The 17,827-nt window shown below is 38.5% G+C and overlaps 1 protein-coding gene across 1 annotated transcript in view; it reads right to left on the bottom strand.

The window, feature by feature from the left end:
• The window catches only part of nos1 (nitric oxide synthase 1 (neuronal)), a 41,546-nt gene extending 36,797 nt beyond the window's left edge, over positions 1-4,749 (bottom strand). The window contains exons 1-2 of the mRNA XM_005743063.2: positions 4,653-4,749; positions 931-1,725 (exon numbers count right to left, since the gene is read on the bottom strand). Coding sequence (XP_005743120.1) covers positions 931-1,652 — 722 coding nt within the window. The 5' untranslated portion in view covers positions 1,653-1,725; positions 4,653-4,749. The remainder of the gene's footprint in view (positions 1-930; positions 1,726-4,652) is intronic.
• Between the last annotated feature and the right edge of the window lie 13,078 nt (positions 4,750-17,827).

The raw sequence follows: 17,827 nt of genomic DNA, 5'->3' as shown, positions 1-17,827 counted from the left end.
CCTGACTTAGAAGCCTTGTGAAAAACTCATCTAGAGGGAAAACTTAAACAAACTGCAAGAAATCTAAGTCTTCCTCAATAAATCATAAAATAAAAGTCTTATGTGTAAAATAAACAGAATTGTTACCAGTTTTGCACTTTTTCAAAACTACTGTTATGCATAAATACCGCAGGACCTGAACTCTATATCCAAGAGGGGCTGTTCGTAAGAAGCGCAGCTCACTTACAAACTGATAGACAATACATTTTTTTTCTGTAAAGCTTTATGTTACAGAAAACTAATTAACTAATTAATTATCCATGATTAATGTAGGAAGTCGCATCCATTACTGATAAAGCACTTGCCTACTGGGAAATGCTCACATGCTGTGTATTTTAATCCTGGTTAAACAGCCTCAATGCATACAGCAAGCAAAAAGAAAAAAAAAGTAAAAAGAAAAGTAGCTTTACATCTATAAAAAAGCAAAAGTTTGCCAAACTGCCAAACTGTTTAAAGGATGTATTTGTAAGCCTACATAAAGCAGCTGGTTCAGCAGTAGAAGAATACCAACTGAATTGGTCCTGAGAAATGTTGTGAGCAATTTTATTTTAAGTGAGGCTTGCTAGAGACCAGCAGGCAGACGATAATTACTTGGCACTGTAAGCTGAGTCATATTAGTTGAATGAGAGACTGTCTATTACAGCTAATTAACACAGATGCGTCAGGTAGTTCAGAATCTGCGGGGTGGCAGAGTGAACAGGGATACTTTCAATCACAAGACCAGGTGCAAGTTCTTGTGTCAGCCAATAGCCACCATCTTTAAGAGTCCTTGAACTGCATCCTGAGTCTAATTCTATCTGGTCTCTGACGGCAACCCTCACTGTGAAGAGGATGGTGGACAAAGACACTTTAACTAAGGGATCAATAAGGTTGTATCACATCACAAATTACCAGGCCACTTGAATCTCGGCATCTCTTCTCCCAGCATTCCTCTGGCCTTCTCCATTGATCTCCTTTTTGCTGTTTTTGATGAGGCGCAGCACTGGTTCAATCTCCTTGAGCAGTTCATTGTTTTCCTCCAGCCCGTTGCACAGGAGAGCTCCACGGCCCCCATCCCTCATCAGCAGGGGGTCTTGGCCTTGCATGCCTCCCCTCTGTAGGAGGGACTGGGTGATGGATGGAGAGGAGAGGTTCTCAATGGCTCTTAGCTGGTTATCCTTGTTGACCTGCTGCTGTTGCCCAGGGCTCAATGCGTTGAGAGGGGACCACTGCTCGTAGGACTTTGATGATGGTAACACAGGGCGTGTGACCCTCACTGTACGCTGGCGCCCATCTCCAGAAAGCGTGGTCTCCAGGTGTGTGGTGAAGCCCTCAGGCCCACGGAGAATCAGCACGGCATGGCTCTCAGGCATCACATTCTTCAGTGTCTCCAGGGCCCGTTCATATGACAGATCCACCAGGGGCTTGTTGTTGACTGCCAGAACAATGTCGCCCACTTGCACCAGGCCACACTCCTCAGCTGCTCCACCACGGATGAGGTCTGACACAATGACAGGTGGCTTGGAAACTCTTTGCTTCACCAGGAAGCCCAGACCGCCAACCTTCCTCTTAAAAAGGCGCACTGAGATGATGTTGGGCTGGAGCTGGCACACTGTAGGCTCCGACTCCTGCATGGTGCCTGTGTATTGTTGTGTGTAACTGTGTGTGCTTGTCTGTGTGTGTATAAGTGTGTCCTCAGGAAGATTTCTGGAAAGCAACAGAAGTAGAAAGAGGAGGAGGGAAATAAAAGTTCTATTAGTTTTGAATGAAATTACATTGACAGCATGATTTGTTTACAGTGTGTTAATTTAACATCAGTCAGAGAGGGGTATATGAGTCATTAAAGCAGAGTGCTTTCACAAGGTAATGTTACACAGATCATTAAGTCCTGCTGAGCTACAGATGCAAAATATTGTCATAAACATGAAAAGCATATTATCCTACTTATCACATGGCCATGTTCTGTAATGTTTAAAAAAGTAAATATTGAGTATATAAAAACTGAAAGATTAATTGCACTTTGGAATGTCAATATTTGATTTCTCTAGTGGAAAAATTTCCTGCTGCATTTGATCAAGAACCTGGTACAATTTGGACTTATTTCTTTTTCTTAATACATCATTGAGTTGATGCACCAGTGACAGTGATCTAATAATATTTTCTCTGATCTCTATGATTTCCTGCGGGTACTTGATATAATGAATCATTTACATATACTTTGCATGCTTAAGCACAGGATTGGCGTGCTTATATATGGTAGGATTGCTGCTCTTACCATTAGAAACACAGGTAAGGTAATAGCTAAGGTTTCACTTTTGTTTGAGGTTTCAGTAATTAACACACACACACACACACACACACACACACACACACACACACACACACACACACACACACACACACCAGTCTGGAGTGCATTGTCTTTCACCACATGCTTAAGCCTCTGCACTTCCAATGAACTTTACAGATGATTTAAAAAACGTGTCAGTCTTCACGACGCTACAATAATGCGTTTACCTCTTTAATTCAACGCCACTACATTTGTTCTTTGAGATCGTTACATCTGGTCGCGTGGGTGATGGCGCCTGCAAATGTACAGTAGGCACTCAAGTAAAGCTGCTCAGTGCGCCCGCTACGCAGACAGTAAAGAAAGGCAGGCATGCTGCTGCATAGCAGAAATAATTCAGCACCAAGGTCAGCGCCCCTCTGAACGCTGACGGTCTTCACATTCCGGTTTTGGTTATTCCAAAAAAAAAAAAAAAAGGTAAAAAAAAATCTTTAAAAAAATCTAGAGAGGGTTTTTTGAACTCTTGCCTACTTTTCAGAAATCCACTTGACAAAAAATCAACTTCTCCAAAGCTCTCATGACAATATGCACGTTTCCCAATATTTACTAAAGGCATGTAAACCTTTTAGTTGAATCAGTTCATCAAACAACCACTCCCGTACAAGTGAAATCACACATTCCGGGGGGCGGGGTCATGGCTTCAGTTCATAGCCTTGGGAAAAACTGCCACTAATCCATAAATATTAGCTTAGCTCTCCTGAGGTGCTGGAGTAACTTTTATAGGCTGGGCGGCCCTTTAATCCTCCTTTGTAGCTGCACCCCACGAAGATAGGAAATTGCCAATAACAGACGTGGAAAGTGATGGAAATGTGCTCCGAATATGAGGATTAAAATCTTTTTTGAGATTGCCGCTCTGTTTGGTTTGGGTAGAACGATTATCTGTTAGGCAACATAGTGGTCATAGTCGTCTAAATGTTAACTAGGTTACAATGCTATTATCTAGAGTGGGCAAACAACTGTTTACTAAGCTGTATGCAATGTGGCTTATAGCTTGCCCGTATTCGTTGACAAATGTGTACGTACATATATCTGACTCAAATCACGATCTACTGTAATAGTCCAGAGTTATTAAGTACTTGTTAGGTATTCCTTAATTCTTAATGTTTTTGGTAACTCCTGGTTGAGTTTGTTTCTGCAAAGTTTGCATGTATGTTTTCATTTTTAATAACTCATTTCTAATAATTTACCGTTTGAAGTGATAAACTGCCCACTTATAACTCATTTTTACACCAAAGTTTTCAATATGGCGTGAACCAATGGGAGAAAAGAGGGATCGGAGGTCGTCTCCTCTCAAGGACCCAGTGACAGTATTAAAAACTTTACAAATGTTTATGTTGTGCTCACATGTTGCTCATATAAGTTGCCACTAAGAAAATGAATGAACTGGGTACCAGGCAGCATTATTTTAACAGGTCGGCCCCTTATACCTCAGTGCCATGTTGTTAAAGGGAACATCGAGGCTGCACATAATACATAATGTTAGGGTGATAATATGGACCGAACAGCATTGTTTTAGCGGATTAAGAGATTATCCGGCAAGGCGCCAAACAAACACACAGGTGAGATTTATTTCGGGAACTGTCCCCACTCTGCTTGCAGAAGCAACAAAACGAACAAATGAGAAGTTTATTAAAAATTCCTATACTAAGGTAAAATATTAATAAATAAATAAAATTAACAAATAGAAAAAAAACCCGAGAACCAAATTACACATTTTTCCAATACCCCCTAGCTGTGAAAGCAAGAATGTCTGATTTCTGTTGTCAAATTCAAAGCGAAACTGCGTGTTGCTAAGAAAAACACTTGCCAATGCTCGGGAAACAAAGATTAACTGGGAAAGACGACCAAATGACATCAATTAAATATAGAGCAACATCTAGCTTAAAAATGCCCTTTATTACTTTTTGAAAAATCTATGGGTGAATAAATTCAAAACTAGAATAATTTTATTTTGCACTGCTCCTCTCACTGAATACATTCGACAGAAAATCGTAAAATGTTCACATAGACCGCGGATATAGTGTTTATTTTTCTCAGCAACAAGTTCTGGTGACACTTTTGCTACCAGAAATAAAAATAAAATAAAATAAAAAACAGCAGCAAAGGGCTGCCAAATCTACTGCTGTGCATGACAAATAATATTGAAATAAAACTGGTTTGCACATTAGTTTAAGAGCGCTCCATTTATTCTTAAGCTCTTCGTCCACCAGCGGAATGCACAGCCCCATTTTCCACGGAGACAGAAGAAAAAATAAAGGGAGGACAGTGAAGTAAAACAAGAACTCACCCCTGAGTTAAGGTCGCCGGCACAACGACCTGCTGCGGTGAACTTGGGCTAAAACTCCTGCGCTCCTGCTTCTCGGCTTCAGCAGCGGCTACCCAGCTCTTTCATCCAAAGACGTCTCCAAGTCGCTGAAACGCGCTCTGCCTCTCTAGAGACGAGGCACGCTTGTGCCTTTCTGCTCACCGGGGCTCTTTATAAATACAGAGCAACGGGAGACACTGTGACGAGCTCGGAGAGAACCGTGCGCGGGCATTTAAATGAACTGTAGGTGGGTTTAGTTATCTCGGATATCGTCATCACTCAGCATGCAAGTGGTCATGTGCCAAAAAGTGATTCCCAGGGTTTCGTGCTTTTTTCTCTTTCCTTTTTTCAGTGTCTAATATCCTCTTTTCTGATAAATACACAGTGGTTAACAGGAATTTATATATAAAATAAAGAAATGTTCTGTTTTGCAAATATACTTGTAACTCTGCATTATTGTACATGTGTGTCCTACTTGAAACGCCTTTATAGAGCTGTCCTGTTACATTTGTTGCAATTTCTGCTGCCATTTGATCAGGTCTCTCTTCAAAAAGAGATATTTAATCTCAATGAGACACATAAATATAAAAATCAGTTTGCCATACAATGATTGCAGCTTCGACCTTGTGATGGACATTTTCTTACTGGCTTTAAATGGCTTTATATTATTCATAAGAGATATGTTTGAAAAATAGATAGATCAACAAACCATTGTCAACAGTTTAAATACCAGCAATCCACTCCTCAAAGAGCTGAGAAGAACAGTGGGCACTAAAAGAGAAGAACAAGCTAAAACATGCAAATATCCATTCACTCGAATGCCGATTGATGCATTGGGAACAAAAGGGGTTCAGTATCTTGCCCAAGGATACTTTGGCATGTGGACTGTGGGAGTTAGAGATCAATCTACCAAAGTTCCAGTTGGTAGACCACTCACTTTACCACCTGAGCCACAGTCACCCTAAAATGAAAATGACATTAAAAACTCATGGCATATATTTGGCATTGCCTCAAGTATCATGACTCATCATGATCCTGCAGAAACTCCCCACAGCCCATGCTTCTCCAGGAACTACAGTGGCCACTGAAACGCAAAAACTAAATATGGTTATCCCTGAAATCTTGAACTTAACAGGTTTCAGCATCTGAAAAAAACATATTCTACATGCTAATAAATGTATCATACATTGTCTTTATGAGAAAAATCTGACTAGTTATAATTTACAAAAATAGTTTTATACCAAAATGAGCAATGATGGGGACTGAAACAGAAAAAAAACAATTGCAACACCAACACATTGCAGGCTTATCATTGAGACTTTTTTGAGACACTAATCTAAGCAGAGATTCCCAGATGCCACTCTTCCCAGCCACCTCTTCCAGCACTTTCAGGTAGACGCACTATGAAGCCAGCTGAGAGACATAAACTCTCCACCTCTCCTGAGGTCTCCTACCAAAAGAACTTGCCTGCACATTATCATGTTATCTTGTACTGTATTTCTGCACTTAAATCCATGTTTAAAGCACCAAACTGGAAATATTATATATATAACATTATCTGCTTCCGGTTTATTTCATTTCTTTGAATTATCATTCATAATTGTATGCAAAAATTCAGTTAGTTATGTTGCGATCAACCAAACTCCTAAATTCCCTGCAGAATTCCAAAATAAATTCTCCAATCGGAGAATTCAGCTCATTTAGGTCGGTGACTTTAACTTACACATTGACAATACTTCTAATTGTATTGCCACGGTTTTTAAAATCGCAAAATCAGTTAATTTAATACAACATGGTAATGTTCCCACTATCAAACTGTCTAATTATTTATATTTTTTGTGGATTCAAAGAAATGGGAACAAAATAGATGTTTTTGTGACAACCTGCAAGTAACAAACTGTCTAAAGATGCAATTTAAAATTTGCTATGTTGTTTGTTTTGTGAAGACACAACACTGGTTCATCCCTTGGATGGCTTAATAAACAAACAAACAAACAAACTTAAGTGGCTCAACAAATGCAGAAATCAAAAGAAAATTCCTGTGAAAATGGCCAATAACCAATGCTTGAAAGAAAAATAGAGCTGAGGAATTAATCAAATACTAATCAAAAGTGACATTCACAACTTATAAATGACATAAACCTGCTCATCTTAGTTATTTCTTGATTTTTTTTTTAATCTTGTTAAATTCTGACAATATTGTCCCCAATTTACGGCACAAGCCTTGTCGATCAAATATAAGGACAAGAGCCAAATGATGATAACAGTAATAATAATAAATGTTCATTAACTGTATCAAAGTAAAATGTTAAGTTAATCATGATTTTGATTTGAGGTCATATTGTCCAAACCTGAAAATGAGTGAAAAAGCAGTCAATGTCCACAGAAAAAATGACTTTCAGAAAGCCTGAAGAAGAGTTGCTCAAGACTGCTCAAGTCTAGCTCTCTGGAAGCAGAATCTAAAAGAAGTGAGGGATGAGACTGTTGCACAGCACTGTATAGTGGGATTGATTATATTTAAAGGAAAGAGGTACTCTTGTGAAATTCCCTTTACAATCTGCCTGCTCAAAAAGCTCATTCAATGACTGAAGACTATGTATTGTGTCATCCACCTAACACAACTTTCACCTACAAGGGAGAGTATAATTTAAAATGAGTGAAAAGATAATTAAAATCTAATGACAGATAACTGACATTATCTCCAAAAGTTGATTCTGTTCATCTGGACGTAGCGTTTTGTGGGAGAAACGTTTCGTCATTCACCCAAGTTACTTCATCAGTCTCCGCTGACTGCAGGTTTCCCCAATCTTATAAACGGTACATTTGCATAAATAATTTGCATAACTGACATTACCTGGGTTATTATCGTCTCTCATCATGTGTTGGCAGGCATTCCCATCTTCTAGAGTACTCAAAAATGCAAGAATAACAGTGGGCATTAAAATTAATAAAGGTTTGTCACTGATATCCTTTGGCCTTTGAATGAATTATGATTGCATCACATAAGGAAACACTGTTTGCATGCAATGTCATAAATCATGTAACTGACAGGAATCAGTTACAAGTACCAAGCTGCTCCTTCAGCAGACCACATCTAAGTAGACTGCATTCCATAGCCTCAGTGTTGGTCTTCCAGTTCAATCTGTTGTCAATGTGGATACCCAGGAGCCTCCATCACATGCTGTCCCATGATAGACGCAGTTTGTGTAGCTGCCATCTTCCTTCAAAAGTTAATCTCTTTGGACTTATTCACATTCAGAAAGCAGATAATTTCTCCCAGACCACTTCACAAAACCTTCCACTTGTGTCCTCCTCCTTCTGTTCATCATTACTAGAAGTTCAGCCATCCGGGAGGGGCTCAGAGTAGAGCCGCTGCTCCTCCACATCGAAAGGAGCCAGCTGAGGTGGTTCGGGCATCTGACAAGGATGCCTCCTGAGCGCCTCCTGGGTGAGGTGTCCCACCAGGAGGAGACAGACCCAGGACACACTGGAGAGATTATATCTCTCGGCTGGCCTGGGAACGCCTTGGTGTTCCCCCGGATAAGCTGGAGGAGTTGGCTGGGGAGAGGGAGGTCTAGGCTTCTCTGCTTAGGCTGCTGCCCCCGTGACCTGGCGCTGGATAAAGCGGATGAAGATGGATGGATGGATGCACTGTCTTTGATTTGACTATGGAAAACCTGGGCTTTATTGTTTTTGCCTCTGATTGACTTCTCTGGGGACTCACCATCCTAACATGAGCCCATCTCCATGTTTTACTTTTTAGCTGGTTAACTTACTAAAAAAAAGGCAGATATTCAAGGTGTAGCTGCCTTTTCAAGTTGCTGACAGTATACACAGTGCCAGGTAGGTTACCACACCTACTTTTCTGGCACTGGGTTGTAAATAGTGGCCCTCTGGCTAACGTGGTTTAAACTGTGAACAAATGGAGAAAACTATGATTACCAACAATAAGGACTGCAACAGGACTGGTTAAATCATTCCTCTTAGTAGAATTTCTGTGTTCAATAATTCGTTCTTTTAGAGGGTGGGATGTTTCTCCTATGTATATTTTATTGCATGGGCACTGTATCATGTAGATGAGTTTTTAGTTTTGCAGGTGATAGAGCCTTTTATGTCAATGATGTTGCCGCTAATAGGGTCTTTAAAAACCCACATTTGAAATTACCTGGTAGATTATGAGTTATCAAGATTTTTTCTGGAGTTTTAGGTCCCAGAAAGCTCTAACAAACCTATCTCTAATGTTTTTACTTCTCTTATAAGTTATCATTGGTGGTTCTTTAAAAATCCCTTGTAAAGTTGGATCTCTTTGAAGTATTTGCCAATGTTTTCAAATTATTTCTTTAATGTTCCTGGGTTTTAGTGTAAAGGCTGTACAAAAATAGGATTTGATTTAAGTTTTGGAGGTTTTTTAGTTTCTAACTCCTGCTTTTTGAATCCACCTTCTTTTCTGCAGATCTTAGCCAAGCATCTTTACAAGGGAACATGTTCATATTGAACATGTTTTTTACCACCTGTCATACATTTCACTTCAAAACGTATACAAAATGAGAGAAAAGAAGACTTAAACTTATGAAAAATAACTGACATTACCTTCTTTTGTCATCATCAGTCATCATGTACTAACAGACATTCCCCACCATGCAGAGTCCTCCAAAGTCTTCCAAATGCCAAGAAGAACAGTGGGCACTCAGCCACCTCTTTCAACATTTGGAATAAAGTCATATTACTCAAAGAATATCCCAGCTTTAATTGTTGAGCATATTCACAGTACAACACTTGTCAATGAATTATGAGTGAAGATCCAAATAATAATAATAGTAACAAGAAGTACTCCAAGAGGGCAAATTTCTTCCAAGGCAGCTCAGTATTTACTTTTAAAGGAATTGTGTTTGGGATATTTTAATATAATTTTCTTTATTCTTTTTAAAGATATGTTAAGATGTCTATAGTGCAGCAAAAATTATAAAAGGGTAGCATAACAGACGTTTACGTGAATTATAAAAACAACATGCATGTGTAGGTATTGATTGTACTGAATATGTTCATATTGCATCACTCACCTGATATACATTTCACTGAAAAAGAAAAGGATGCAAAATGAGAGAAAGGAAAACTAAAAACTTATGACATATAGCTGACATTACTTGAGTTATCATCATCAGTCATCATGCACTGACAGGCATTCCCCACCTTCCAGAGTCCTCCAAAGCGTCAAGAAGAACACTGGGCGCTAAAAGAGAAAGACGAGGTAACCAGTCCAAATACACACACACAAGTGCCGATGGATGACAGACGTTCCCCATCTACGCCATTATTGACAAGCTGTGACAGGCTAATGCGATTGAGTAGCTTTCTGACATTGTTGTTATGATGCCAGCCTTTGATGAATCCTGTTGGTGATTATGAACGATGGAGGGGAGTACTGTTTCCTATCTAGATGCACGTGCCTTACCAATAATTTTAATGTCAGTATTAATGCATGGTGGAGGCAAGTAACTCTGTTATTAATGGAAGAGTAGGATCTTAATCTGGTTTTCGAAATAATTTTATTGCATCCGTGCTCATATAGGAAGGAACTAGACCATTGTTTTTGATCTCTGTCACAGTTCTGATGAATAGTGGTACCAGCATGGAGAGTTTTTAGTAAATTCAGCAAAGGAATCCATCACCGCCTGTTGTCTTGCCATTAAGCTTTTGGTTTAAGGCATAGTGTAACTCATTAGTAGATAAAGATGAGACTATAGATGAATGAGATAAATGAAGTTTAAGTTATTTAAGTTGAATATCGTCTGTATTGCATTTTTCAATACTAGCTATAAATGATATGATTAATTTGAATCATTGTGATTGTGTGTGTGTTGCCCAGCCAAATTTCTTATTATTATGAGTCGTGTATGTATGTGGTAATTTGTGTTATGATCACTGCACAATCATTACGCAAGCCTGTGCCTTGCATCACCTATTAGTAGATAAGACACGCATACGACATGCAAAACAAAAAGTGCCTCGATGTTGCATGCATCTGCACAAGCGCACACAAGAACAGCAGGGTTTGAGTAAAGAAAAAGAGAGATGTCTTTGAATTCATTTTAAGGGTGTATCTTTAGAAACACACAGGCACGCATACACTTATTTAGTGCACACATACACCCACATTCCATGCTCGGCCATGTCATTATGTCAATCACTTCCTGCTTGAGTGGTACCATCTGCCCTCTTATAAAGCCACACACCATGTGGATCACTGTACAAAGCCCCTGCTTAGCCCAGTTACATAGCACATTGCCCAGAGTTAAGACTCCCTGGTTAAAATTACATTTGTTGCTTTTTATATATCCCCCTCTGCTTATCCTTAGATGCTTAGCCTTTTACTTCACAAAGAAAGAATTCTATTCTTTGCATGTGTGTGTACGATTTTGTAGATTTTTCAATATTTTTATGCTCAGATAAGCACGTGTAACAATGTTCTTAGCATGCATAATCCTAAACTGTAATTCACATCTCTTAGATTTTAATTCTGTGTTTTCCATGGTATGTTCTCCTTTCTTTAGGGCTGTTGAAACAACAACCAGCCTTTTACTTGATTGAGAAATTATACAGCGGTGGATTCATCCCCTGAGCTGAGGATTTGAATCTATCTATTTAGAGGAAGTTGGAGTATTATCATGGAAGAGTGCAGCCACATTTGTCAATGTATAGTGAGCATACAGTATGATGACTCAGTTAGATACACATGCACACAAAAAGCCTGCGGCAGTTTATGAAATAGTCACATAATTGAATCCATTGGTTTATGAACACAAGTATTCTATAATTTTAAACCCATTAATTAAGAAAGCTGGAATCATTTAATTTTAACACTTTTGTTTTAAATATGCGCTTTAATTAGGCTTTAAACAATCAAAATATTCAATTGTCCCCAGGCATCAAAACTATTTGGTGAAATTTACGAAATATGGTGTATTATGGGTTGTATCTAAAGCACACTGAGTGGTCAATAAGTCGAGAAAAAAACTAGATAAGATCGTGGATAGTGGTTCAAATAGAATCTTACCCAGTGTTTGTCACACAGAAAGCTATTAGGCTGCCCGAGCAACATTTCCAGCCTAGCTGTTTTGAGTTGAATTATGTGGGATGTCTTGTAGTTTTTCCATAGTTCCTCCCAATCCTTTCAACATTTTGAATCTTGTTTAAAACAAGAACTCTGTCTTTTGCTTGTATAGCAATATTTTTAGTAGTGTCTACTTCTTGCTGAGAAACACATTTTTGGAAGCTGCTTGATCACCAAACCTTACATTAATTAAAATATTTGTGTTTTCTATCAAGATATTCACAGTTCCATATGAGAGAGTCACTATGTAGAGTTCTTTATATTGATCCGTGGCCTGTATATACCGATCACTCAGAGCAAAACTGGTAATGTGAATAATATCTGTCATCTTATAACAAAGCAGTGTTCAGCCTGTCATTAATGTGTAAGCTATTTTGACATGCCGTGCTCCTCTTACTGTTAGCTGTAGAGGCCTATGTCAAAAGACATATGGAAGCATCACAGAGTTGTGTTTTTTCAGTTAAATTAAATTAAATTTTATTTATACAGCGCCAAATCACAACAACAGTCGCTTCAAGGCACTTTATATTGTAAGGTAGACCTTACAATAAAACATACAGAGAAAAACCCAACAATCATATGACCCCTTATGAGCAAGCGCTTTGGTGACAGTGGGAAGGAAAAACTGCCTTTTAACAGGAAGAAACCACCAGCAGAACCAGGCTCAGGGAGGGGCGGCCATCTGCCGTGACCAGTTGGCGTAAGAGATGGAAGACAGGACAAAAGACATGCTGTGGAAGAGAGACAGGGATTAATAACAAGTATGACTTAAATGGCCTGCATTTGTATAGCGCTATTCTAGTCCCTAAGGACCCCAAAGCGCTTCACACTACATTCAGTCATTCACCCATTCACACACTGGCGATGGCAAGCTACATTGTAGCCACAGCTGCCCTGGGGCGCACTGACAGAGGCGAGGCTGCCGGACACTGGCGCCACCGGGCCCTCTGACCACCACCAGTAGGCAAACACGGGGTTAGTATCTTGCCCAAGGATATTAGGCATGCAGCCAGGAAGCAGCCTGGGATCGAACCACCGACCTTCTGATTAGTGGCTGACCTGCTCTGCCACCTAAGCTACAGCCACCCATGCAGAGAGGCCTATCAACACAAATTACCACATACATACACGACTCATAATAATAAGAGATTTGGCTGGGTAACACACCCACAATCAATGGTACAAATTAATCATACCATTTATAGATGAGTGAGAAAGGTGACTGAGAAGAAAACTCAAAGCATCGTTGGAATCCCCCAGCAGCCTATGGCTATTGCAGCATAAGGAGGATTCAGGGTCACCTGATTCAGAAAGGAAAGTTTTAAGCCTAATCTTAAAAGTAGAGATAGTGTCCATCTCCTGATTCAAAACTGGAAGAGGAACCAAGTAATTTAGTTTAGTTTAAGTATTAAGTAAGTATTTTGTACTTTTTGTTATCTTGTTACTACAGTAAATCTGTTTTTGCAATGTATTCATGGAATCTCCACATGAACCAGTTGTCATTATGTTCCTTCTTGATACGCCTCGTGCGTTCTTGTAGCTCCTCGTCTTGTTTCTTTTCATTTTTCCCTTTTTTCAATTTTCATGTTTAAATTTACACATGACGTTTTTGTGAAACACTAACACTACTAAAACGCTACAAAAAGAATTCACAGAATATTTAATTACAACAGTTTTCAGGTTAAAGGGGAGACTTCTTTAGGCAGTGTGCATATACACATTTTGAAATATACATCTCTGCTTGTTAATGTAATGACAATCATGACTTTATTATTTCCACCCCTGCTTGAGGCACATGTACTCCACTCTTTTTATACTTTGGCTCTGACTGCTTGTCAGTGTTACATTTCATTACAAACTGAAGAGACTGACAGGACAGATGGCATGTTTAATGTATATGTCTTTTCCAAGCAACTCACAATTTACCCTCAAGCTGCTTCTTCAGGAAGCACACTGGAGATGTCTAGGTGTGGTCAAGGAAAAAGTGGACACGACTCTTAATGCTGTCCACCAATCTGGCATAAAAGAATGCGGCTTCACAAAATGAGAATCAATAAGGGGATATTTGTCCATTCTAAATGCAGTTTTATGAAATTACAGGGGAAATTAATAAAATGATGATCTTGTGTTATAAGAAGTGACAGACTTCAGAGTTGGTTTAAAAGCACTACACTGCAAAATATGATATTTAAATGAATTTTAACCCTAAATTATGACAAAAATTACTAAACTAACCTTAAACCATGTAATGTAAAGTGATGCCCACTGAGAAGTCAAAATATCATGAATTTCTTTTACAAGATTCATTTAAAAAAAGACAAAAAACATTGTGGAAGCATATCACACTTCCTATCATAACAAACTTAATGTTGTATCTCTGAAAGCTAATTAATCAAACCTGACACGTTGTTCCTTGAAGCTCAGCTTGCACTTTAATACGAGCATGACAAAAACGCTTTCTTGCTTGATTTGCTTGACTGCATTTTGTGTTGTTCTCTGAGGGTTATTGGAAACATAACCTCTTCAGCAAATATCAACTACACTATATGAATAATGACAGGCGACAGGGGAAAAAAAAGATCATTATAATTAGACAGACAATCTGAGATGCTAATCTATAACTTATGCTTGCTCAAAGCTTGAGATGTTATTACTTCAAATGGGCAAAATCCACATTTCAAAAGAAAAAGAATTTAGTCAAACAGGTGGGAAATTATTTTTGGCACTACTTAATGGAAAACAATAAAATAAAAGGTTAGCAACATCAGGATCTGAGAGCTGATTAGGTTAAGCCATGATATATTTCATATGTGACCATAAAAAGGTCTTCAATACTGTGTCTCATTGTTGTTTGATCAGTTTTTTGTTTATTAGTGTGCTTTGCTTTTCCTGTTTTTTATAGGTTACTGAAAACCTACATTTGGAAGGGGGTAAAATAAAACTGAGGGGGCAGAACAAGATCTGACTTAAGTTGAATATTAGTAGTTCAGACGGTGCCATTTTTGTGGCTTGTGCAGTGATGATAGAGAATTTAAAATGAAGTGGGCAGGGCAGGCAAAATGGTGATCAAAATAAGAAGGCCTGAATATGTGAAAGGTAAGTCCAGGGTTTTCCTACTGGCTATGATGTGGAGCGTGCCTTCTTTTTGATGTGATCTGCAACATAAAATTCAGGTTGATTCCTCATAGCTCCTGGGTGAAAGTGAAAATATGTAAAGAGCAGTTGGCCAGTGTGAGGCAAAACCTCAGCTGCGACATTTCATGCAAAATATCTCACTTGAAAAGAAAACACCCACTCTTTTTGGGGATCGAGATTGCCTTGTAACCAACAAATTGAGCGCAGCTAAAAGGGTCAACACTATAGAGCCAAAGACAGAGGATTAAAAAGAGCCCAGGGCAACGTTGCACATGGAAATGGGCTGTTTGCAGTTTGTCAAGGTCATTGGGCAAAATCATTATCAACACAGATGAGCTCCACTTTGTTTCTTATTTTTCAGCTTCATATCAGAGTGTTGAGGATGTTAACAGTACCCTCACTTCTGAAAATGCTTGTAGGTGTTATGCAAAAGCTTGCAGTGTTTTATATGTGGGAAGTCTTTTATCCAAACCATATCATATTTTGCTGCTTTCCTCTTGACATTTAGAAATATTTTATTATATGGAGCATGGGTTTAAATCTGAAGCACTATTTCATTACTTTGATTTTTTTTCTTTCTGTATTTTATACCCATTTCAGATGGATTTAATGTAGTTTCTGAAGCACAGCATTCCAAAAACTTTGTTGGAAATGTATTCCTTATAACCTTTTCATGTATTTTTTAGTCTCTTCTTTAGCTAAAAGTGGATAATAAAGATATTAAATATGACACCACATGATAAATTTACAGGTTTTTGTTTGTTTTTTTTACCATGAAAACAGAAGCATTCTACATGACCTTTCAAAAGAAATGTGTTAAAAGAGTGAAGGGGCATTCATTAATCACACTGGCCTCTTGAACCCTTTAGAGTGCTTCTTTACAAATTCAAATGTAACACTTTGAGCAAAGACTGTGAAATGTTCTTATCTTTGACATGGCTGGACATGACGAAAATGTAGAAAGGAACCCTTTAGCTGTGGAAACTGATGAGGTCAAGTTAAAAACTCTGGTTTTAAACGTTTGTTTTTTTGACTGCCACAGTGAAAACAATATGGCCAGATACATTGTTGTCCATATGAGTGTGCTTTCACCCATTACAAATCTAGAACTTCATTCAATTGTAGGTTGAAATTGCTTTCCAAAATTCCACTAAGGCATTATAGTGGGCTCTATGGGGGTGGCAATAATTTCAAATGCATAATCTATAAGTCAGAGCATGAGCCCACTGGTGCAATTGATCTTTGAAACTTTTAATTCCAAGAACATGTTCCAAATGAGCATGACTGTGAATTCTGTTCTGTAGTGCAATGATGTTAAACAGTTGATGTAGTTGTGGCAAACAAGCATAATGGGTTCTGAATTTCTGTAAGAACATGGTGTAAAATGACATCCTAATGCCATTATTTAGTTCATTTTTAACATTATCGTCATGTTTTAAAACCTCTGAAAACCACTTCCATTTTTATTTTAACATAACTGTTATAAGGATGATAGATAAATGTTTATTTGAAAATTTAAAAGCTGGTTTTATGTATAGTTTGTGTATTTTAGTGTGTTGCATCTGCTGCAAAAACCTGAGGCTCTTTGTTGCTTTACCATTACCATTTATACACCCTCTGCAAAATAATTGCTGCAGGTATTAAACTCAGGCTAATCAGTAGTGAGCTACGGTCAATCAGAAAGTTTAGAAAAATTAACTTTGAAAATGCCACCACTATTTTGTTTTGGTTGTTTGCTAGTTTTTAGATTAGACATAACCTTTAACAAGAGAAATTAACACACAACAGTTATCACCTAAGGTTAGCAGTGGATTGCTAGCTTGTTAGCAAGGCGTCTCAATAATTCAGTATGATTTTAGTTGGGATGTTAAGCTAAAAATATATCTCCCTCTCACTCCTGTTCTTCAGGCTTGGGTCCTCTACCAGAGGTCTGGGAGTTTGAGGGCTTATAGGAGTATCTTAGCTGTTCCCAGGTCTGCGATCATCTGAATAGAGACTTCTGTTATGCCTGGAATTTACTGGAGCCACTTCAGGGTTACAGCTCCTAATCCTACTATACCACTGGGGCCACTTTACCCTTCACATCTGCTCCAGTTATTCCTTCAGCTCTTAGTACTTTTGCATTTTCTCTGTCCTTCTTCCTGATGTCACTCCTGCCACATATATCAAAACTGTTCTTCTGCTCCTTGGCTCAGCCACCACTACTGTATGTCTGGTTGCAACTCGAAGTCCTAAAGGACCTTAGCCCTGTTTTTCTCAACTACTTTTGGTGGTGTCTCTTATCAGTTTTGGGAGACTTCTAGTCCATATGCAGCACAGATGTTCCTGTTCACTATCCCAGTGACTTGATTAGGCTTGTCAGTGTAGACAGTTCCAGTTTTCATCTTACATCTACAGAGACCAAAAAACTATAGACACATAGACGTGTTTCTGCTGTAAAGTCTTCATTTTGTACCGAGATCTCGCAAAAGTTTTACGTTTTGGGAGATCTCACAAAAGTGACTCGGGATCTTGCAAAAGTTGTGTGAGATCTCGCAAAAGTTCATCCTTATTTATTTTTTTTCTCCAATGTCCCTTGTTATGGACATTTTGACATGGGTGACTGTGGGGACTAACCTCTAGGAGAAAACTCTTTGATTTAGATAGGTCAATATTCTCTTTCCAGTTCATCATTTGTCATCAAATATTATTCATTAATTGAGTGGATAAATCAGAATCAGAATACTTTATTGATCCCTGGGGGAAATTATTTTTTGTTACAGTGCTCCATTATAAACCAACATTAAGACAAGACAGACAATACACTAACTAAGAATAGTACAATATATACATATATATACATACATAAGTCACTCATAAATAAATAGCTGAAAACGAAACATGTGTAGTTATAGCAGCAAACAGTGTGTTA

This window comes from Pundamilia nyererei, unplaced genomic scaffold, assembly GCF_000239375.1.
Source record: "Pundamilia nyererei isolate P.nyererei 1_Seehausen unplaced genomic scaffold, PunNye1.0 scaffold00127, whole genome shotgun sequence".
Taxonomy (NCBI): Eukaryota; Metazoa; Chordata; class Actinopteri; order Cichliformes; family Cichlidae; genus Pundamilia; species Pundamilia nyererei.
The sequence above is the reverse complement of the archived record's forward strand: the minus strand, read 5'-3'. Positions and strand labels throughout refer to the sequence as shown.